Raw genomic sequence first — 21,024 nt, forward strand, 5'->3', positions numbered from 1 at the left:
ACTCGGAGGCTTCTGGGGCGCACTTCTGAAGTCGCACGAGGAGTGACAAGGCACCAAATGGCTACAGATGACACTCGAGTAAAAAAAGAAAAGAGTGAGAGAAAAAGAGTACGAAATATGATTCTGGACCCAGCCACAAGATGGTAGAATAATGCACAGCATGTGAATTCAGAAAATTCTACAAGCAGCAAAATTATTCCTACTGGTAAGTAACCATTTTGTTGCTTAATAAAGCTTTAAAGTAATAGAGACACAGTTCCCTGTTCATGCATCAAAATATATACCTTCATGAAAAGAGACACTGGTTAGAAATGGAACATCGTTTTACCCATGCTCAGAAGGTCTCTATTTGTGCCAGTAGCTTGCTGTTATTTAAGGTTCCTGTCTTGAAGATACGCCTTCTTGACAGTACTTTCCTTTTTCCTTTAAATCATACTTTTTTTTTGCACAGACTTTTTCCTTTTGTACCCAGCACTTTATTATTTTGAAAGCCTAAATCCATCTGGCGCGTAAATGTGTATCTCATTTGCCCACTGTCTTTTCTTAGTCCCATTGCCCTGATCAAGTTTGGGCAAGAGACACATTTTATAATCTGGCTCTGAAGCCAAGCCTCCATTTTTGCACTCAAAAGAAGGGCTCAAACTCTCCACAGGCTGCCTTTCTGCTGTGTGGTGTAAATGATTGCCACAAGCATCATTCAATAGCTCAATTCTCCTTTTTTTGTTCACCGATTGTGCATGTATCGCTGGTAAATATATAGGGTGTTAATCGACGAAGGAGAGGCTCCATCTTACAGCAGAGAGGAAGTGTTATACAAATTGTTGAATGTGATTTTAGGGGTAGAAATGTTTATTAAAACAAAGCTTATTTGGACCTGATTTTTGTTACACGTCTTTGAAGAGGAGTTGTACTGTGTAGATTTGTTGTATTCTCTGGTGTGTGTTTAACTAGATATGCTATTTGGAGTGTGTGATTATCATACCACCTGTGTAACATGTGGTACAGAAACTTGAGCCTGGAGCCTTGTCTTCTAGTACAAATGAAAAACATTGGTAGTTAGTTTTTGTTGTGTGCTGCCTTGTTGTTGTTTTCCTTGCGTTGACAGCCAACATGAGCAAAGGATGAGTTAACAGGTAAGGATAGTCTTGCTTCATCTCCAAAGTGGATGGAAGTAAAAGAGAACTAAGTAAAGCTTTTTCTTGGTTTTCTGTGGAACTATTATATAAGACGTTGAGCCACAGTTGTAGTTGGAACATGTTGGATTTATACGCTACTTGTGTGTTCTCTCTCTTTCACTCCTTCCCTCACCCCACTCTATCCACTGGTGTGTCTTTCCTGACCTGCCCAGGTTACCCTGAGAAGAAACCCAAGAACAATTTCCGAGATTTTATCCCTGTGGTCCTAACCAGTAGAACTCGCAGCCAGTCAGGTGAGTGATTTATTCCTCCTCCCAGACTGGATCAAGATGTTGTGGTCCTTGCACACTCTTTGAAAACTGGCTTTTTGCCTTATTCTATAAAGGTTATTACAATGTAGAGAGAGATTTGAGGCTTGATTATCATTTATTTAGACAATAACCTCCTTTTTCTCATGTTTCTGAGTTTCCTCAAAAGGAACTTTTTCCTGAAATTGAGTGTTTGCCAGCTGAAACAGGCCCAATTTAACAATTGTAGTAAGCCAGAAAAAGGGCATTTGTGTTTCTGTTGTAACTACCTAAAAATGGCATGCACATCTGAATCTTAAACAATCTAGTTATTGAGTCAGTGGGTATATCAGACACTTTTTGTTTTAGAATATCTTTTACTATTTAGGAGAAAGGTGTCTGAAATAGCATATTTTGAGCGTGCTTAGTTCATTTGTTGACTTCTCGGTTGAAATCCTGCACATTGCATAACTTTGTAATATAGTTGTAGAGATACAAAACATTACACTGTTTGCTAAGTTGATGTCCTTGTTAATCAATGCAACTTCAGAACATAAAGACCAAGCAGAGAAGTAAATTTATTCTTACAACCCCTATTGATTACCTTTTTTTTCCTGTTATCACTTGTTTTTGTTTTGAGCAGTTTGTATTAGTCTTGAGACAGATGTACCTGATATGTTACAGTGAAACGCAATTTACTGTTAAGTTCAATAAATCTGTTACTTAATCCAATGTAGCATACACACACACACATTATATCCATCAGTCTCTGGCATTGGCTTCTCCATAGACCAGCAAGCTTGAAGTGTTCCCCATCATCAAGCTGAAAATCCTAACGTAACATTACCGCATCAGTGCTAAGACATTTCCTTTAAAACCAACATAAAAGCTATGAACTTTGGAAGCCTTGTCACCTCGTTAGAAAAGACCCAAACTTCAGCCAGTGAGGTGACAGAGCACTGAACTACTCTCCTCCACACGTATTTGTCCATTGTAGGTTAGATTAGTCTGTGCTAATCAACTCACAGTGAGACATCATTGTCACACAGTCTTCTAAATATTTAATTTGTTTTCCAATGCTACCATGTGGCCTCTCTGGGGTTTGCTTTATACGCCTCTGGTTTAACATATTGTCTGTTTTTTAACCCATTTTATTGTGGTTAGACCTGTTCCAGGAATAAAAGCAGATTAAATCTAATTAACTAGTAACATCAGAAAAGAAAGTAATGCGGAGGACTTTTGTGATGTCTTGGGGTTTTCTCTTTTTTGGGTACTGTTTTTTCCCCCACAGGTGCCCTAGGTCACAGTATTGTTGCACTCGAATTACATTTCTAAATAGCCATGTTACTCCCATTAGACACTTGATCGCCTCAAAGTAGTTAAGATGAGCAGTCAAGGCTTGGACCCAGAGGTAGAAGGGTTTCAAGTGCTGATTCAGTATGGCACTATAAATAGCACCCTATAATCGGTCTCCGAGTCAGTGCTTGTACTTAAGAACTAGAAAATTACTTTATTACATAGGGAAATAAATAATGCAGTTAAACATAGGTAAACAAAAACAGAAGGTGCTAGCACATACAAATACATAAATCATAACTGTTTCACCTCTAAAATTATAAATATATATATTACCCTAGACTTTCCACTGCAGAAAACATGCACTCCAAGTAGTTTCTGTGAAAAAATTGTAAGTCAGTGTGCAGACCATGACACTAAACCTCCAGTGAGTTTTGGCTTCCGCCTTGGTTTTGATAGATAGTTCTAATGCCAGATTCCTCAACTTGTGTTTTCCACAGGTGCCAGACTTATTTTGGAAACTCTTGCAATGGCTTCTACACACCAAAAGGTGGCCGTGAAGGCCCCCCATTGTGAATCTGTCTGTCCTTCGCACATAATGACACTGAGTCATTTGTAGGTGGCACCCCTGTCCACCGATATCAATCAAGTCCTTTATTTCTATGCTTTTCAACATGGTTTTGGAACCCATATCCATGGATTGTTTCACACATTTTCTAAAGTTTACTTGCTAGTTATTTAATGTGCAGGCATATTGACTCCCAAAACTACCGGGTTTGAACTGTGCTGCATTTAACAAGAGCAGATGTCCATCACAAACCTGCATAATGTCTGTCTATGGTTACCTCAGCACCAAAAATGTCTCTCAAGCCTGGCGACAAATGCTTCCTGATGCATCTGAGGGCCATCAGGGAGCGAGAAGTTAAGTACTGTGTTGCTGAGCATAAGAAATGAGGTGTGTCCTGCTCCAAATTGCAAGGCCCTTCCTGATCCTATTCCCGTTCACCTTCTTCAGTTATGGCCAAGATAAAGTCGATAGACAAGCAACAAATAAGGCAAAAATCCAAGCAGCACTCTTAGACTTCTCAAAGCTTCTACTCCTAGAAGAGGTCTCATAGTAGGCACTCTAGAGGCCTGACTCTGACTCCGACTTTGACTTTTGACTCTGAAGCAATTCTATATCTCGAGCCAATCCGTCCAGAATTCCCCAGGCCATTGCTGTTCCATAGCAAATCACAGCTTCAGGGAAGGCCTGTCGCAGGTCTTCTAGTTGGTTCCCGACCTCCTTGGTGCACATTCCAGTCCCATGGATTTATTGGAGCATCCAGTCTGACTTCCGCGGGTGGGTTCTCTCCCAAGGCAGACTGACCACGTGCTGCCTCATGTCGCTCCACCCCCCCCCCGCCCCCAAGCTTCAGGCCCTTGCTGCAATCCCCATAGGTTCTTAGTCTCTCAACTTCCCCGATACTGGATTCCGCTCTTACTCATATTGCAGATCCACATGCAATTTTCACTCTTCCCCTTGTCATGCTATATTATAAACAAGAATCAGCCTCAATATGAAGAAGACTCTCCTCCCATCTACTTGCCTCTGAGACAGTATTTCACTAGGACGGTGTTTCTCTTTAGCTGCCATTCCGATACTCTTCAAGGTCTTGAGCATGTTCCACACAATGAAGACGATGATGAGGCAGATTATTTGCCCCAGCCCTCACTCTCATTGCACTAATGATGGCTTATACCCTGACCTACAACACGACAGTTGTTTAGACACTTCTTCTGACATTGATTTGAATTTCCACATCGGAGCACCAGAAAAGAGAATATTTCTTTTGACTTAGTGGCACACAGAGTCATAGAAGTACTACATTTGCAACTTCTTTCAGTAAAGACTAAGGAAAGACTTCTGACAGAAATCTTGCATCCCATTCCCTCCACTTCAGAGCCCTTATTGCCATCTAATGAACCCTTGACTGATGCTCTAATGTTGGCCTGGTTCACTTCTTTCTTGACCCTGCCAGTCACTCGATTACTAGATGGCACAGACCTGCCCCAGAGGATCCAACTTTCCTCACAAAGCATCCTTCTCCTGAGAGCCTTATACTTCAAAACAAGGTCAATTGAAATTCTTTTCTCACTGTCCCACTAGACTGAGAATCAAAAACAGACGCCATGTAAACAGACGTTTCATTGGCTTAGCCTAGCCTTAATCTTTAAAGGCTGTTTGTCTCTTGTCTTGCTGCAACAGTGCCCTCTGGGACATGGTGAGTGAGATTGTGTCTGCTTTGCCTGTGATCTTCTGAAATCCCTTTGCACAGACAATGCAGAATGCATTGAAGTGTATATTTTTCGGTCCAATTGTGTTGCCAGTTTTATGGGTTCTGTTGTTATTAGACACCATCTATGGATATGTGCCATCGGTTTTTCCAGGGACTTCAGGCTTACTTATTGATACACCCTTTAATGGGACTTGAATGTTTGTCAAGAAGGCAGATACTTTGCTTAAACTTGTTAAGGATAGCTGGGCTTGGGACTTTGTTCGCTGTTTCTTTGCATATTTGGCAGCGGCACTGGTTTGGTTACAGGGTGTGGACGACCCAAGGAGCAGTGGAGTGGGGTGGGGAGATGAGACGGGATGATGGCACACTTTAAATTTGTAGCATGGAATGTCCGTGGGCTCAACTCTTATGTGAAAAGATACAGGGTACAGACATATCTTCTCAGGCATGGTGTGCATATAGCAATGTTGCGGGAGGCGCATAAAATGGAGAATGAGAGCCACAAGAAATGGAGGGGACAGCTGTACTCCACCACATACTCCACCTATGCCTGCGGTGTGGATAACTCTGCAGGTTCCCTTCCCGGTTGATGGCTTCAGTAGATGTCGAGGGGTGATATCTCCTTGTGCATCGCCTGCTGGATGGAGTGGAAGTATGCCTGCTGAACGTTTATGCTCCGGATGTAGATGATGATTTTTTTTTTACCTGGAGTTGGAAAAGGTATCGGTCCCATATGTTTGTGTACCTCTGTTATGAGCTGTGGACTTCAACTGCGTGTTTGATGACCATTTAGACAGACAGCCAACAAGGCTGCATACTAGGCTGCCCTTGACAGACTCCCTACGTGCAGTGATGGAACGCCTGCACTACATAGATGTTTAGCTCGCAACCCACCATTGGACACAGGAATATACATGCTATGTTCCCACACATGAGACTCGTAGTCGGCTCAACAGATTCTTGGTCCTTGGCGACGTGGCCGCGGCCACATCCCAGATCCAAATCCTAGGTGGGTTTCCTTTCGGAGCATGCTCTGTTGCTGCTGAAATAGGGAGTGGGCGGCACCAGTTCACGGTCCCCCTCTGGCGTCTCCGTCTGGAGACACTGGGTGAAGCACTGTTCTGCGAGGAGCTCTGCGAGGTAACCGACGGATACTTCGATATGAACTGGTTGTCCCCCCCTCAGAGAGGGCAGGAATGGGACACTCTGAAGCTGGTGACACGCGGACAATGCTTGTCCAGGGTGGGCGTTATGACACGGCCTCTTGAAAGGGAGCTGACTCAAACGCACAGTGCCTGGTGTCGAGGAACATCGGGAGTCCTTGTTGACTGTGCAGCATCGGGTTGGTGATATCTGGGGCAAGCTGTACTGCCTGATGAGGCGTGAGTAGCGGCAGCTGCTGCATCGGGAGGGGGATACTTCAGGTAGACTACTGGCCTGGCCCCGTCAGAGGGAATGTCTACACTGCTCATACTCTAACTGCGACGCCAGGACGGCTTGGTGGTCCATACTCAGGCTGGCATTACCTCATTACTGCGGGACCACCTGGTGACCGGTTATGGGAATAGGGGGCATAGATTCCCCGGGATACGACTGAGAGGTTCCGGCTGGCATGGACCTGAGAGCCGCAGTTGTGGTGTTGGATATTGAAAAATCCTTCGGCACCCTCGGATGAGACTACCTCTGGGATGTACTACGGAAGATGGGTCTAGGCCCTGTGTTTATTTTGTGGACCCAGCTGCTCTGTACCCTACCTATGGCACGTGTCTGTAATGGAAAGTGATCTCTGAATGCATACCCATAGAGCGATGTACGAGGCAGGGATTCCTTTGTCCCCACTCCTCTTCGCATTGGCAATGGAACCTCTGGCTATCAGGTTACGATGCGATGTAGCCTGATGGGGTATCAACGCATCCTTTATGTCTCCCTCAATGCAGACGACACGTTAAAATAAATAAGTCGCCCAGACCTATTGGTGACTGTGTTACTGAAGATGATGGCTGCATTTGGAGACATCTCTGGCTTACGCGTTAGCCTCCAGAAGTCCGTTCTGTTCCTGCTGGCAGGCCTGGTTGGGGTGGACGCAGCTGCCCTCCATGCGATGGAGCTCAATTAAGAGTACAGTCACTTTCGTTACCTGGGCATACAGGTGGCTCACACTGCTGAAGCCAACTATAATCTAAACATGGGTGAGGTCATCCCTCATCTTGAGGCCTCCATCTGCTTCTGGAATCACCTTCCCCTTTCCATCATGGGAAAAGTGGCTTTGGGCAGGATGGTCTTGCTCCCACGCTGCCTCTATGTACTGCAGAACTCCCTCTTCTGAATGCCACAAGCTACCTTTGTCAGACTGAACAGCCTTCTGATATTCGTGATGTGGGCCGGCAGGTGGAGCAGGGTGATGTTGGAGGTGCTAAAGCTGGACGTTGAGCTCCGGGGCCTTGGACTGCCGGACTTATAACTGTATTACTTCGCTGGACTACTGCAGCACACTGTGCATTAGTGCTATTAGTGGAATGGGGTGAGGGGGCGGACCTTCCTGGGTATCTGATCTGGCTGACTGCCAGTTTATCATCTGCCAGGTCGCGGAGGTTTGAGAACAGGCAGTAACTCTAGCGCTTTGTAGGGAGACATACACCAGATCGTTGCCCCTTCAGTGGCTACCCTGTATTCTGCAGATGAAATCAATGATGGAGTTATTGCACTGGTACACTGGGGGATGCTCCATGACTGGAGACCTGTATCTAAATGGCCCGTTCCTCACTATGGAGGAAGCCCGGGATTGCTTTCAATTACAACCCAGGCAATTCCTACAATCTGCCAAAATACTGAACACGCCCTGCTAGGTCTGGGTTGGTTTCTCGGTAGAACCGGAGGAGTCACAGATGTTGCAGCTACTGCTGGACCCGGTATCCTCCGAAGGGATGATCTCTCTCATGTACAGAGCTCTGAGAGCCGACCACAGGGTGGTCGTGGCGGGTATTCACAATAGGTGGTCAGTCGACCTGCTGGAAACCCTCACAGAAGGTGAATGGTGTTGGGCGTTCGCACAGGTCCAAGAGGTTGCCAGCAACTCCTGCTTCAAGCTCACACAGTTCCACTATTTGCACGGCACCTACCTAACACCTCAATGACTACATAGATTTAATGTGAAGCGATCTCCCGCTTACCCCAATGTGGAGTGGAGCTGGCAACATTAATCCATATGATCTGGGACTGCGATGAACTGTGTACTTACTGGGACGAGATACTGCATTAATTGCGGGAGGTCATGCGGGTCCAGATAGAGACCTCGGTCAGGCACTGCTTGTTAGGTGTGCTGAAGACCCTGAAATGAGGGACACGACAAACACAGGTTTGCTTTGTTGGGATTGGTGTTGGCTAAACAACTCACCGCAGTCGCCTGAAAGCGTCCCGGCCCTCCCACCCTGGACAGATGGAGGGCAGACTTACGTGAATGGGTGTGGTGGAGGAGTGACGGCTAAAGATGGTTTGCACCTATGAGAATGTTGAGCGGGAACTGGAGCTGTGGGGCAACAGGGTGGATGGTCTGTTAGCAGAGGAGTCATGACAGGCCTCACCTTCTGAGCAGTCACTGGCTGCAAACTTTGCTGTATCCGCGGAGACCACATGGACAGGTTCTCTGGACACCTGAGTGATGTGTATGTAAGCGTGGTTGTGTGGGGATGGGAGCATTTGAGGGTGTGTATATGCATGTATGTGCCCATAGGCAGACGGTGAATGTGAGTGTGTATATATTTACAATTGCTGCAGCATCAACATGCTTGATGAGGCATGGCCGCTATCATAGGGCTGGGCTGTTAATATCCTTCGGCCATCTACATTCCACCTCGCCTACCCCTTCTCTCTCCCCCTTACATGGGTGGGTGACTTAACCCCCACCAATTCTCTCTGACTCATCACCCCTGCTCCCTCTCTCATGGATGGAGGTCCCCGGAGAGGACAAACACTCACTGGCTAGCTGCTGTCACTACTGGTAGTTGTTGTTTTATTGTTTGAGTTTTCCTTGGTTAATGCATTACTTGCTTTTTACTTTGCTACAGCAACATAATCTCGCACCACACCACACGTGCGAACTCGCATGATGAAAATATGACGCACATGGTTGGAAATTTCTCCAGAGCTGTCCGTGTAGTGGACCCTTCGCCTCGATTTGTCGACTACTATATTATGTGTTACCTTTTTCACTGATTGCTGTACTGGATTGTATTGTGATATCTTCTGGTACGCCAACACATATGCCATACAGTGCGATTGCTGAATAAAAAAAAAAGTTTAAAAAAAAGGATAGCAAGGCTTTGTTTCGTTCATTGGGGTTGCTTGTCCCTTGTTTTCCAGTTCTACCATCGGTATCACAAGTTCTGTGTATAATAGAGAGCGAGCCCTTGCATATTGCCTGGGGGGAGCCCTAAAAGACCGTTCAGTCTTTTTGTTGCAACAGAGGCAGAGATGGTGGTAGGGGAAGAGGTCATCAACATTAGCTGCTGTCCTCCTTCTTGCCTACTTCCTCCAAGCTTCCCTATTTTTCTCTCCATTAGCTATTTAGGGTCATGTAGTGGGCTGTACCCAGTACGGTCTAACCTATTGCACTGTATCAAGTTGGATCAGTGAGCTATATAAATTGTTCACCCAGTTGTACCCTTTCCTTTTTGTCCACCCTGTCCCACATTCCTCCAGTTTTTGTTCTGACTTCTGACTATGCTGCTATTCTGTCGAAAAAGGTGCTGATGTTGTGTGCTTTAAGAGTGATTGAAAATCATATCCAAGGCACAGAGGGGCTTGTGTTTCTTTGCCAGCTACTGGTCTGAGACCTATCTTGCACAGGTTCTGCTGAACTTCTATCTAGGAGTACACGTTCTGTCTTTGATGGTGTCTCTAGATCTTAGGAGATTTATTTTAATTTGCCAATCCAGGTCTACAGAAAGTATTTCCGCATTGTAGCAGTCAGACCACTTAGATTTCCCTGTCCTGTTCTTCAGTGACCTATCTTCACAGAGGAGAGCGCATGAGTTTGGTCACCATGAGAATTGGCTGGTAGTCTCTGTATAACAGAGTTAGTATCTCCTGTGGGGTTTTTCATCTATGAGCTCAGGCCCCGTCTTCTACTTTCTCAAAGGCTTCCCTTTATCAGAGCCATCCTTGATATTGTTGCCATGATGGCTTTCTCATATCACAGTAGAGTCCAGGACATTTGGGCAATGAGCTTGAATTTTCCCAACTTTCACAGTTCTGATACTGCTATGTCTACTAGTATCTTGCACCCACCTGGTGCCCCAAGTTCGCTGGCACATACAGGCCTTTCACTGAATTATTTGCCTGCAGTTTGGTCCAACATTGGAAATGTTTCACAGGCAAGATTCGAATTTCCGATGAAGCAGCCAAAGACCTTCAATGGTGGATGTTGAATGCAAACCTGACGTGAAGCAGATAATTTTTCCTTCCATAGTGACGGATCAGTCCACTTTAGGGTTTGGCTGGGCTGATCACCTATACGACAGGTAAACCAGGGCTCTCTTCCAGGGGATACTCATCAAAGTCATAACCACTGTATAGTCCCGCCCACGTGCGGGGAACCCGGAGCACATAATATATATATATATATATATATATATATATATATATCTCCATATCCATATCCAAAGAAAATCCTAGGGCTGGTCCAGTAACACCGGCGCAACACCAAGGCACAGACTCCACAAGCGATGATGAATCAAGCGTCTTTATTCCAAAATAAAGATATCCAAAAGTGATGCGTTTCGGCCGCCAGACATGCGGCCTTGTTCACACATTGGGCTGCATAGCAGTGAGTAATATTTATACACATACATGGTGACACATAAAAAGAATAGTAACTTTACTTTGTTCATGCAGTGAGTAGACGTTTTGCAACATGACCGTGCGTTTTTACAGCAGAAGAAATGCTTTACTGTTAGAGATTGCGTTAAGTCCAGGATTGTGACTAATCAAGCGATATGGAAAAAAGACTAACTGTGCCATGTGGCACTAGAGGCTAATAAAGGAAGTACTAGTGTGAGTTGGACGATTGATGGCAGTGCAACAAGGTGTGCTATGTGCCTGCGACTAAGGACTATGGAGCTCCAGAGGCAAAGTTGCCAATATAATGCTCAGTTGCGGTAAGCTCAGATCTTTTACACTATGAAAAGAGAGCCAGTGTATTAAGGTGAATAATGTAATATGTAGCAGGCAAACACGGGTACTATTTGACATGGCCAAAGCTAAGTATAGATGGAGATCTTAGTATAGCACGTGTGTGTGTGTGTCAAAGTATGGGGAATCGCTCGTCAAAAAATAGTGAGCGAGCGCTGGTCAAAAAGGATATATAAAATAACATAATTTTAATTAATTATTTAGAAAAAAAGCGTCTACTTAATGCTGGCAAATGTGATGTAACACATAGATGGCGATTAGTAAATGAGTCAGTATGTGTTAAATATGTGTAGTAAAGGGAGAGAGGGGAGAGGGAAGGTGAAGGGAAAGCACGTAGTACTTTACCAGAAGCTAAATAACGTGGTGCCGACAGTCGGGAACCTGACGTGCTCATTTAAAGAAAACCGGCGCTTGGTTACTGTGGGCGCAGGTTCACCGGTGCCCTATGTGTGGTTCAATTTATGAGTGAATGTAAATGTAAGAAGTCAGGATAACGAACCCTAAGAAGACCAAAGTCAGGGTTATAGATAAATGAAGTCAGTCTTTACTATTACAGTTTCGGTTAAACAACCTTACCTAGCAAAAAATAATAAATGAAAGATAAATATAAAGAGAAAGCGGGGGATATTAGAAATAAAGAAAACGTTATGTATCCAAGGAAGGGGTATAAGGCTCACCCCACGTGAGACCAAGGTTGTGTCGCATATCTCAATGAACTTAAAGGAATTGGAAGCATTAACAAGTGATTGCAATCGACTTAGGTCTCCCTTAGTTAAGCATGGAAATAGGTCTACCATGCTAACGAGCATAATAGCGTTAAAGTAGAGATCACAGCGCTAGTGCGCAATTGCTATTCAAGACACAACAAAATGAAATTGTAAGATGGTACAAAAAAGAGGTATAGCTGGTAGTACACAGGGGTGTATATACAGGTATCTAAGATGAATACATAATAGTGAACAAATCCATATATATACAATGAAGAATACAGATAGCGGTAAGGTATAGCATATGTATTTATATTCCAAGACGACCCACTCGAAGCACTCGAGCCCAACAGCCAGTGTTTCATAAAAACTCCTTTATTCTCAAGTGTCCATACGCTACGCGTTTCGACCTCCTGTTCCGGTCTTAATCATGCTACTACAGCAATATAATGTGGTCTAATGGAGACCGGAGCACCAAGAACTTAAACTCTCACAGATTTTCAGTATATTTTCCTCAGTTAGTTACTACAAGTCATTGATTAATACTTGCCGACCTAAATCCATGTAAAAGTCCTTCCACAGTGTTGATTGATGTAAAGTTTATTTAAATGAGTTTACTCAACCACTCAGCATTACCGCATGATTAAGACCCGAAGAGGAGGTCAAAATGTGTTGCGGATTGATTCCCATGGACACTCGAGAATAAAGGAGTCTTTATGAAACACTGGCTGGTGGACTCGAGTGGTGGCAGGATAGAGTTGTGACAGAGGTGGATGTTGCCAGCCGTCGGCACGCAGGTGCTATTGCATGAGTTTCTGGATCCAGTTTGCTGCCATGGAGAATACTGTTGTTCGGTAGTGGATGCAAAGAGAAAGACAAAAACTAAAGGGGCATATTTATAATTGCAACATTTAAAATAACTAAAAGGAATAGAGGCCAGGCCTAATGTGCTACCTATCCTTCTCTGTTGTGTGAGTCTACACCTTTCCACTGCAAAAGAAAAACAGTCCTGGCCACAACAAAATGGTTACTTTGCATAATCTGACATGTGCATTCTGTACAGTTCTCTTGTATGTATGTGTTATTTTTGTATCGCGAACTGAACTAAAAGACCTCTTCCCTACCGGTATGGGTGAAAGTGTTTCAGGGGAGCAGGCATTCATACTTGCATGGCTGTGAAAGCACACTAAGCATGAGGATCAATCAGGGAATGCTCTCAGCAGTGCGTGGGATGGATCCAGTCATATGACAGCACTTGTATTTTGCCTACAGGTATATGGCTGTTTTGTGACTAATAGGTAATGTTTTCAGTGCTTAACAGTTCCTGAGGAGAACAGAGATCAGAATTGAGTTGTGGGGGTTTTGAAAGATTTTGTGGTAAACTTCTTGGCAGGATTTGGTGCTCCAATCTGAACAATAGATTAGAAAGTAATAGGGCTCTGTAATACCTAAACTTTAGGATGACTGTTCCTGTATGTATGTCCCTGGATTTTTTGTGTCCTTGGTTTGGATAGATTTTCTTGTTGTAGACAGTGACCCTGTTCTTCCAAATCCCCTCTTTGTTGCAAACTAATTAATACAAATAAAAAAAGTGTGGTACTCAGCCGGACCTGTGAGTGAGTCCATAGTTCATGGAAAATGTATTTTCCTGGACTAGGTAAACCAATTCCAGTCACATTCGTAGCATGTGTTGGCTGCAGATACACATGCCATGCATACTCTTTCCAACTAGTCTTGAGCCTGGATTCTGCAAGATGTTTTTTCTCAAGGAACTTTTATGATCGGCATTGTGTGTTGTTTCTCCTCCCCCTCTATGTTTTGTGCATGTTCAACAGCTTTTTTTGTTCAAAAGTTGTATTCCACCATCTTGCTTGGATGGACTGTGTCGCAGCTCTGCAGATTTCAACACCCACGTGGCCACGGTCAAGAAAAGACATGGCCAGAGATCTAGTAGACAACACTCACGGATCCTAGGAGCCAGAGACCAACTACCTAGCACCCAATACACACACGCCAGTCGAGAAGGACCATCTCTGGGCGATGGAGACAAAAAAGGACCTCTCCCGACAGTGCCCTCGGTGCGGGGCCAAATACTCTCTGACACACAAGCAGTGTGTAATTTGTGCCTATATCCAGAGCACAAATGGGACGAGTGCCTGACTAGCGCATTGTTCAAAAACGAAAAGACACGTCGGATCCGTAGGGATAGATGCCTTGCACACACCATGAAACTGGCGGCCAAAGGGAAGTTCTTGCACAACAGCGATGTGAAAAGCAAAGCAAATGCTCCAGCAGGAAGTGGGGTGGTTCTCGCCAGCCCCCACTACGTCTCTTCCGATTTGTCCTCTGGGGAAGAGCATGCTCCAGTGCTTTAAGAGGGTCCCACATCGCCGAGCCTGATCCCTGTAATGGGCCGAGGACCAAGACGAAGCCATGTTCAATGAGTACTGTCAACACTGTGTAAAGAAGATCTTGCACTTACCTCCACCACACCTGCCATACCATGGTGCGCTGCAACCTTCTGGCTCAGGCCGACACCATGAGTATGCCTCGGAGCAGAGAAGGGATGTGAACTTTCTTGATCCCAATCGAGCAAAATGGCCACAGCATGGTGGCGGATCTGGTGCTACGCTGGCACTGAAGCACATGTCTGCACCGACTGAGCCATGGGCACTCAAGCATAAGTCTGTACCGACATACACATTGGCACCAAAGGATGCCAAGCAGGCTGTGAGCCCAAGAAAATCATCAGATCCGAAAAATATTTGGGTTTGAGTGCCGTGGAATCGAAACAGTCCTCGGTTCCGAGGACTAAAAAACAATATGGACACTCTTCTGGCCAGAAGAAAAGTCTCACCTCTGGGGTTCCAAAGCCACACAAAGTTTCTGAGGGCACATCACTGGCTCCAAAGAAAGAAAAGACTCGTACACAAAGAGTGAGTGAAAAACAAGACATTGTCTTTGAAGGACTACAACAATGTATGCAGGAAAAATGTAAAGAAATTGCCAAGGGACAGGCTCAGGGTCAGTCCCTGCCACAGCTTCCACCAAAAATAGTGCCGCAAGAGAACAGGGCCACAAGTCCAATGACTTTTAGCCCACCAAGAGTCACCCACCATACCCATGGGATGATTATGATGTGGTCCTGCCTGACACAGACAACGAGCCGCCAGTACCTACTAAAGAGGCACCTCCAGATGACACATCCTCATATCACAGTGTCATCCAGAGAGCGGAAGAGTAACACAAGCTCCCCATGCACACTACAGAGGAGCCAACTGACTGCCTAGTGAAAACATTTTCACTCACAGAGCGCACAATTCAATATCTCCTAATGATAAGATCCGTCCTTAATGTAACCAAATAACTCTTCAAAGACCAAGTCAAATTCAGGGTCCTAGCTCCTTGCATAAAGAAGGAATACTTACCATCGGCAGCTGACCCTATATACATTACAGGGACCTCCCCCAGCAGATTTCCTTGTCACCACAGCCAGGAAGAGAGCTGCAACACAAGGTGCTGGAGAGGTGCCTCCTCCAGACAAAGACAGTTGAAGAATTGATGCAGCAGGCAAAATAGTAGTGGCAGGGCACGCAAACTACTGAAAGATCTCCAATTGAGTTCTCTACTCACCCAATAAAATAGGGCAACCTGGGATGAGATACAAGATCTGATACAACATCTCCCAGATGAATACAAAGAACGAGGGGAAGATCTGGTAAATGAGGGGAGGCAGATATCACATGCAACATCAAATGTACTGTAACAGGAAAATGGATGGGACTTAACTACAGTGGTGGTCTGGGTAACTGGATCTTTATTACACGGATTTACAGCTTTCCGGTAAGGTTGAACTGTTTGGTGTCTTGTCCTTTTCTTAGACTCCCTGGCGCTGGTTCCTGGCTTCAACTCCTTGGCAATGCACAAGTCTGTCCCTGGGGGAGAAAAGGACATGTGACTTTAAGCAGGCCTGCTACTATACCAGAACTACTTCCGCCACCACACCATGAATTGCTTCGTTTGTGCCTGTGTATATTAGACAGTGTGCCCTCTCTTTTTATACTGTACTTCTCCGGGTGTAGGAGCAAACAACCAGTGCCAACTCCCAATTTCCATCATGCAGTAATGGAAGGGAAAACATTAACCCGTTAGATGCCAAGATAAACCTCCCTGGTCATCTCCCACCACCCGACCTTTCCCAATCTGCCGTTTGTCACTTCCCTGAGGCCGTGGCAGCGTTGTCCCAAGTCCCTCTCTCGGAGGAAAACTCTGGCGTCCCCTCCCGCTCTGGTGCTGGCGTCCTGGATGTCACCTGTTGAGGCTTCCACTCTGTTCTCCCGACGTCCACCTGTCAAACTCCGGCTACTTCTGTGGAAAAGTTCCAGTTACCTCTGCTGTCCTGATGAGACTCCCTGCTCACCGTCTTCTCCCAGCGTTTTCCCGGCTCGCCGTTCTTCTGTGTTGCGTCTTCGTCTCTCGCCATCTCCTTTCAGCTCTGTCTCCCTGCCGTCACAGAGCCCGCCCCATTTATCCTGGTTGGCTTTTCCACTGCCGACCAATAGAATGTTGACCTGATTGTTCCCCTCCATACCCCCAGGGTCCTGTTGTTGATACTGCGTACACAGACTCTCGTCACATGTGCATTAGACAGAGCGATACAGTATGACTACCTGGGATGAGATACAAGATCTGATGCAACATCTCCCAGATGAATTCAAAGAATAAGGGAAAGACCTGGTAAATGAGGGGAGGCAGATATCAAATGCAGCAATCATGTGCATTAGACGGAGCTAACACTGCTGCAAGGGGCATCAGTATATCAATCATGCTCTGTAGACATGCCTGACTATGCATATCTGAATTAAAACCTGAGGTGCAGCAGCATATTCTTAATGTCGCATACAATGGGGGAAACCTCTTTGGGCCCGCTGTGGTCACACAGCTAGAGAAAATAAAGGACACCAACACAAGCAAATCCATTGGTGCCATGCAGACAATGCCTCAAAAGCAACAGCCCCTTCTGCGTTACCAAGGTCAAGGGGCAGTAAACGCCGCTACCGCCAGAAACCACCACATATCAGCGCCAGCAACAGCAGTTAATCTCAACAAGAACACCTCCACACGACCAAGTAAGTGACTAGCCCACACCCGAGCACAAAACGCCTATCAGGGGGGAGGTTACAACAATTTCACCACTTGTGGCCAAACATTACATGAGACCAATGGGTACTACGAATAATTAGGCAGGGATATTGACTACAACTAACTCAGCAGCCACCAAATATCCTGCCAAAACAGCAGATGTTAAATCCACAACTACATCTGCTAAAGGATCAAGTGAAGGCATTACGACTTATAGGGGCCATAGAACTAGCTCCACTCAAACATCAAAACAAAGTAGTGTATTCCCTTTGTTTCCTCATACCAAAGAAAGACCGCTCACTTCGCTTCATTCTGGACTCACGACCACTCAATTTCTACATACTTTTCGAACACTTCCATATGGTCACATTGCAAGATGTAATACTGACGTTTGACAGCCAAATCCGGATAGTGGCTGGGAAATGCTTCGGGACCCTTAAAGTCCTGAGGATAATCCTTGACTTACTACCTACCAATGCGAGGAAGACAATAGTTCATGTTCTGGTAACCTCCCAGATAGACTATTTGAATGTTCTTTATCAGGGGGCGGCCAAAAAAGGTCTGACCAAGCTCCAATCGATACAAAATGCGGCAGCTCGCCTAGTTTTGAGCCTCCCAAAGAGAACATCTTCCGCAAAGGCTCTGGCAAACTTGCACTGGCTGCCTGTGGAGAGGAGAATCACGTTTAAGGCAATGTGCTACTGTTATCGAATCATGTATAAAAAAGGTCTGCGTTATCTTCAATCCATGATAACATCGTATACACCTACACGGAACTTAAGATCTAAAGGCAAGGCACTGGTGAATGTACCAAGAATACAGAAAGCGAGGATGGGTGCACGTTCCTTTAGATACCTTGCCACCAAAGCCTGGAACATACTGCCTGCCGACCTAAGAGTAAAATCATGTGAAACTACCTTTAGCAAAAATTTAAAAACATGGCTGTTTCCACCGTCAAACTAGCTCTGTCTCCACTAGCACTACTGTTACATGCCTACAGATTTCCCTCGAAAGAATACTCCTCCACCCTACTTAGAGTCTGTCTATAGTGCGGGGACACACCGGTGGTGTAACCAGATGCTTTAAATAGTAATAAATAAATAAATAAATAATGCCACGACTACACAAGGGTGACTTCATGAAGAACGCTTACTTCCACATTCCAATCCACCGAGCGCACTGCAGAAACCTACGGTGTGTGGTAAGTAGACGGCATTATCAATTCAAGGTGCTACCATTTGGGGTAACCACAAGGGTGTTCACAAAATGCTTAGTGGTATACACAGCAAAATTGCAAAAGGAAAACACATTTGTCTTTCCTTATCTAGGCTATTGGCTTATCATGACTCCAAACAAAGCCAAATGTCTAATAGACACTCAAAACACAATTAACCTACTTCACCAATTGGGCTTCAATATCAGTGAAACAAAATTGCACCTCCAACCACTCCAGGTACAACCACATCTAGGGGCGATACTCAATTCAGTATCGAGAACAGCTTACCCCAACCCGCAAAGGGTTCCCAGTCTCCAGAGCCAACTGGGTCTTTTTCAGCTAAATCATCACCAACCAGTCAAAACAGTGATGTGCCTACTAGGGATGATGGCATTATGCATAGCGATAGTGCCACATGCACGAATGCACATAAGCCCTTTCCAAGAATGTTTAGCATCGCAGTGGTCACAATCAGGGAAAACATGGAAGATCTAGTGTTGGTTTCACCTAATGACCTTCAAGCCCTACAATGGTGGAACACCTCAAACATACTGAAGGTAAGAGCCTTCAACGACCCATTCATGCAGGTGACAATCATAACCGATTCATCACTCATGGGACGGGGTGCTCATATGAAGGACATTGTAGTTCAGGAACACTGGACCATGCACATCAACATGCTAGAGCTTCTAGCCATTTCTGCCACTAAAAGCATTCCTAACTAACATTACAGGGAAAAATATCCTTCTACGAACAGACAATTTGACTGCAATATATTACTTCTTGAAACAAAGGGGGACCCATTCCGTCCAACTGTCACAAGCGCAGACCATATGGGATGGGCAAATAAACACAAAAGCCTCCTCCTGACACAATACATACCAGGGCAGGAAAACATCATTGCGGATTTGCTCAGCAGGACACATAAACAAGTTCACAAGTGGGAAATGCATACTCCATTACTGCAACAATACTTCCACCAATGGGGAACTCCCACACTAGGCGTGTTCACCACAGCTAAAAACTCAAAATGCCAAAGCTTTGCATCCTGATACCCACACCCACTATCCAAAGAGAAAGCTAAATGGATGAACTGGTTAGGGATGTTTGTTAATGCTTTTCTTCCTCCTCCAACTCAATCTATACATTGTCAGGAAACTCAGACAGACTTTGATGACTGACTGATTGCTCCCACATGGGCTCGACAGCCATGGTACACAGGGACATCGCATACCATTACAATGCAAGTTGGAACAGCGACTTGCTGTGGGGAGGGGGGGGGAAGGACTGGATTTTGGAATAGTATAATTTACTATTCTAACTCCAGTCTGTGCAACAGTAGGGAAGGTGTTGGATTTTAAATCCAACACCTTCTGCCCCCTACAGTAATTCGTTGTAATGGCATGCGTTGTAATGGCATCTGTTGTATCGCATGCGTGGTAAACGATGTTTACCTGAGGACAGTAGTTAAAAGTGGAGTCCACAGGTCCTTGATGTTTTTGCCGCCTTCCCTTTACAGCTTTTATCTAGGACAGTTATTCCTTCCTTCAGAGAGAAAAGGACTCTGGATTCTAATTCTGAAATTTCATTATTTGATATAACATTGTTCTGCAAAGGAATAAATACTTTGGAGAAGTGATTAATCTAATCTTTGGGAGCAATACAACCACCAAAAGAGGGACATTTATTGTTTTCCAAACCAAGGCCATTTCATTGGTTTCTGCTGCTTGCAAGGAATTAATCCATGCTTTTTCTTGGAGTTGCTTTTTCCAATGAGCCATTGCTTGCTTGTAAGTTGTGCTAAGACTATGAATCTTCACCCTGTCTCTTGGTGTTAAATGTTGAGCAATTTTCAGGTTCCTAAGAGTAGTTGCGCAAGCCTTGTCAAACCAGCCCTGGACTTTCCGTTTCCTATCTTTGCATCGTTTTGCTAATGCAGAATTGGTTGTTCCTGAGATGTTAATATATGTATTCCATTTTCAGGCTGGACTGCAGGGAGAAAAGGGGTGGGGGTTTAGCGGTTAATTACTGTGACCTTCTTAAAGCCACGTTCTTTGCATTCCCTTCAGCATTTGAATGTGAAGCGCTTTTGTTTAAAATTTAATTTAACAAAAATTACTCCTTTAGTGCTGTACTCAGCTATCGTTCCTCCAGACCCTAGAGCGGCCTTCCCTCATGCTTTTAGTCAGCTAATGGAAACAAAAGTAAATTATACAGATTTCATGGTCCATGGGGACTTTAATTTACATTTAAAAACACACCCTGGACTAAGATTCTGAACACTTTATGGATATGATGGCCAGTCTACACCTAGCTCAACTGGTCAAGGGCCCCACTCATTCAGCAGGTCATCTACTTGATGCCATTTTCTCTGACAACCCCCTTTTTTAACCTACCACATCTATTTTGCTTATGTGGTCCGACCATTTAGCCGTCATGTTTGAATTGGAAATTTTGGCCAAAGTCTCTTGACTTAACTTGCCTCAATCAAACAAGACATGTCCTCCCTGGCATGAGCTTGATGCTAATTCACTAAGCTCTGCATTAGCCCAAAATGTGGTCTCGTACTGCGGGGATAGCTACTTTCTTAAAGACCACAAACGAACCCCAAGGCCCACACTCCCGGCTATTTTTCAACGCCGGTTTGCTTTTTTAACTATTTAACTTTTTTATATTTTATTGTTTTCTGCGTAGTTTGCACACTTGCTTTTGCACTTTGGCCCTTACCTTCTGGCTTCAACGGTCTGCCGCGGCTTCATGCCAATTGCTGCG

The 21,024-nt window shown here is 44.9% G+C and overlaps 1 protein-coding gene across 15 annotated transcripts in view; it reads left to right on the forward strand.

Annotated features, from left to right (window-relative positions):
* BCORL1 (BCL6 corepressor like 1) overlaps positions 1-21,024 on the forward strand; it is a 1,042,621-nt gene that overhangs the window by 728,795 nt on the left and 292,802 nt on the right. For 12 of the 15 annotated variants that reach the window (XM_085607780.1, XM_085607776.1, XM_085607781.1 and 9 more), the window contains one exon: positions 1,349-1,429. The exons of the other annotated variants lie outside the window; for them this stretch is intronic. In XM_085607780.1, coding sequence (XP_085463906.1) covers positions 1,349-1,429 — 81 coding nt within the window. The remainder of the gene's footprint in view (positions 1-1,348; positions 1,430-21,024) is intronic. 15 annotated transcript variants of the gene reach the window in all.

The sequence above is a fragment of the Triturus cristatus genome, chromosome 5_2, assembly GCF_964204655.1.
Source record: "Triturus cristatus chromosome 5_2, aTriCri1.1, whole genome shotgun sequence".
Taxonomy (NCBI): domain Eukaryota; kingdom Metazoa; phylum Chordata; class Amphibia; order Caudata; family Salamandridae; genus Triturus; species Triturus cristatus.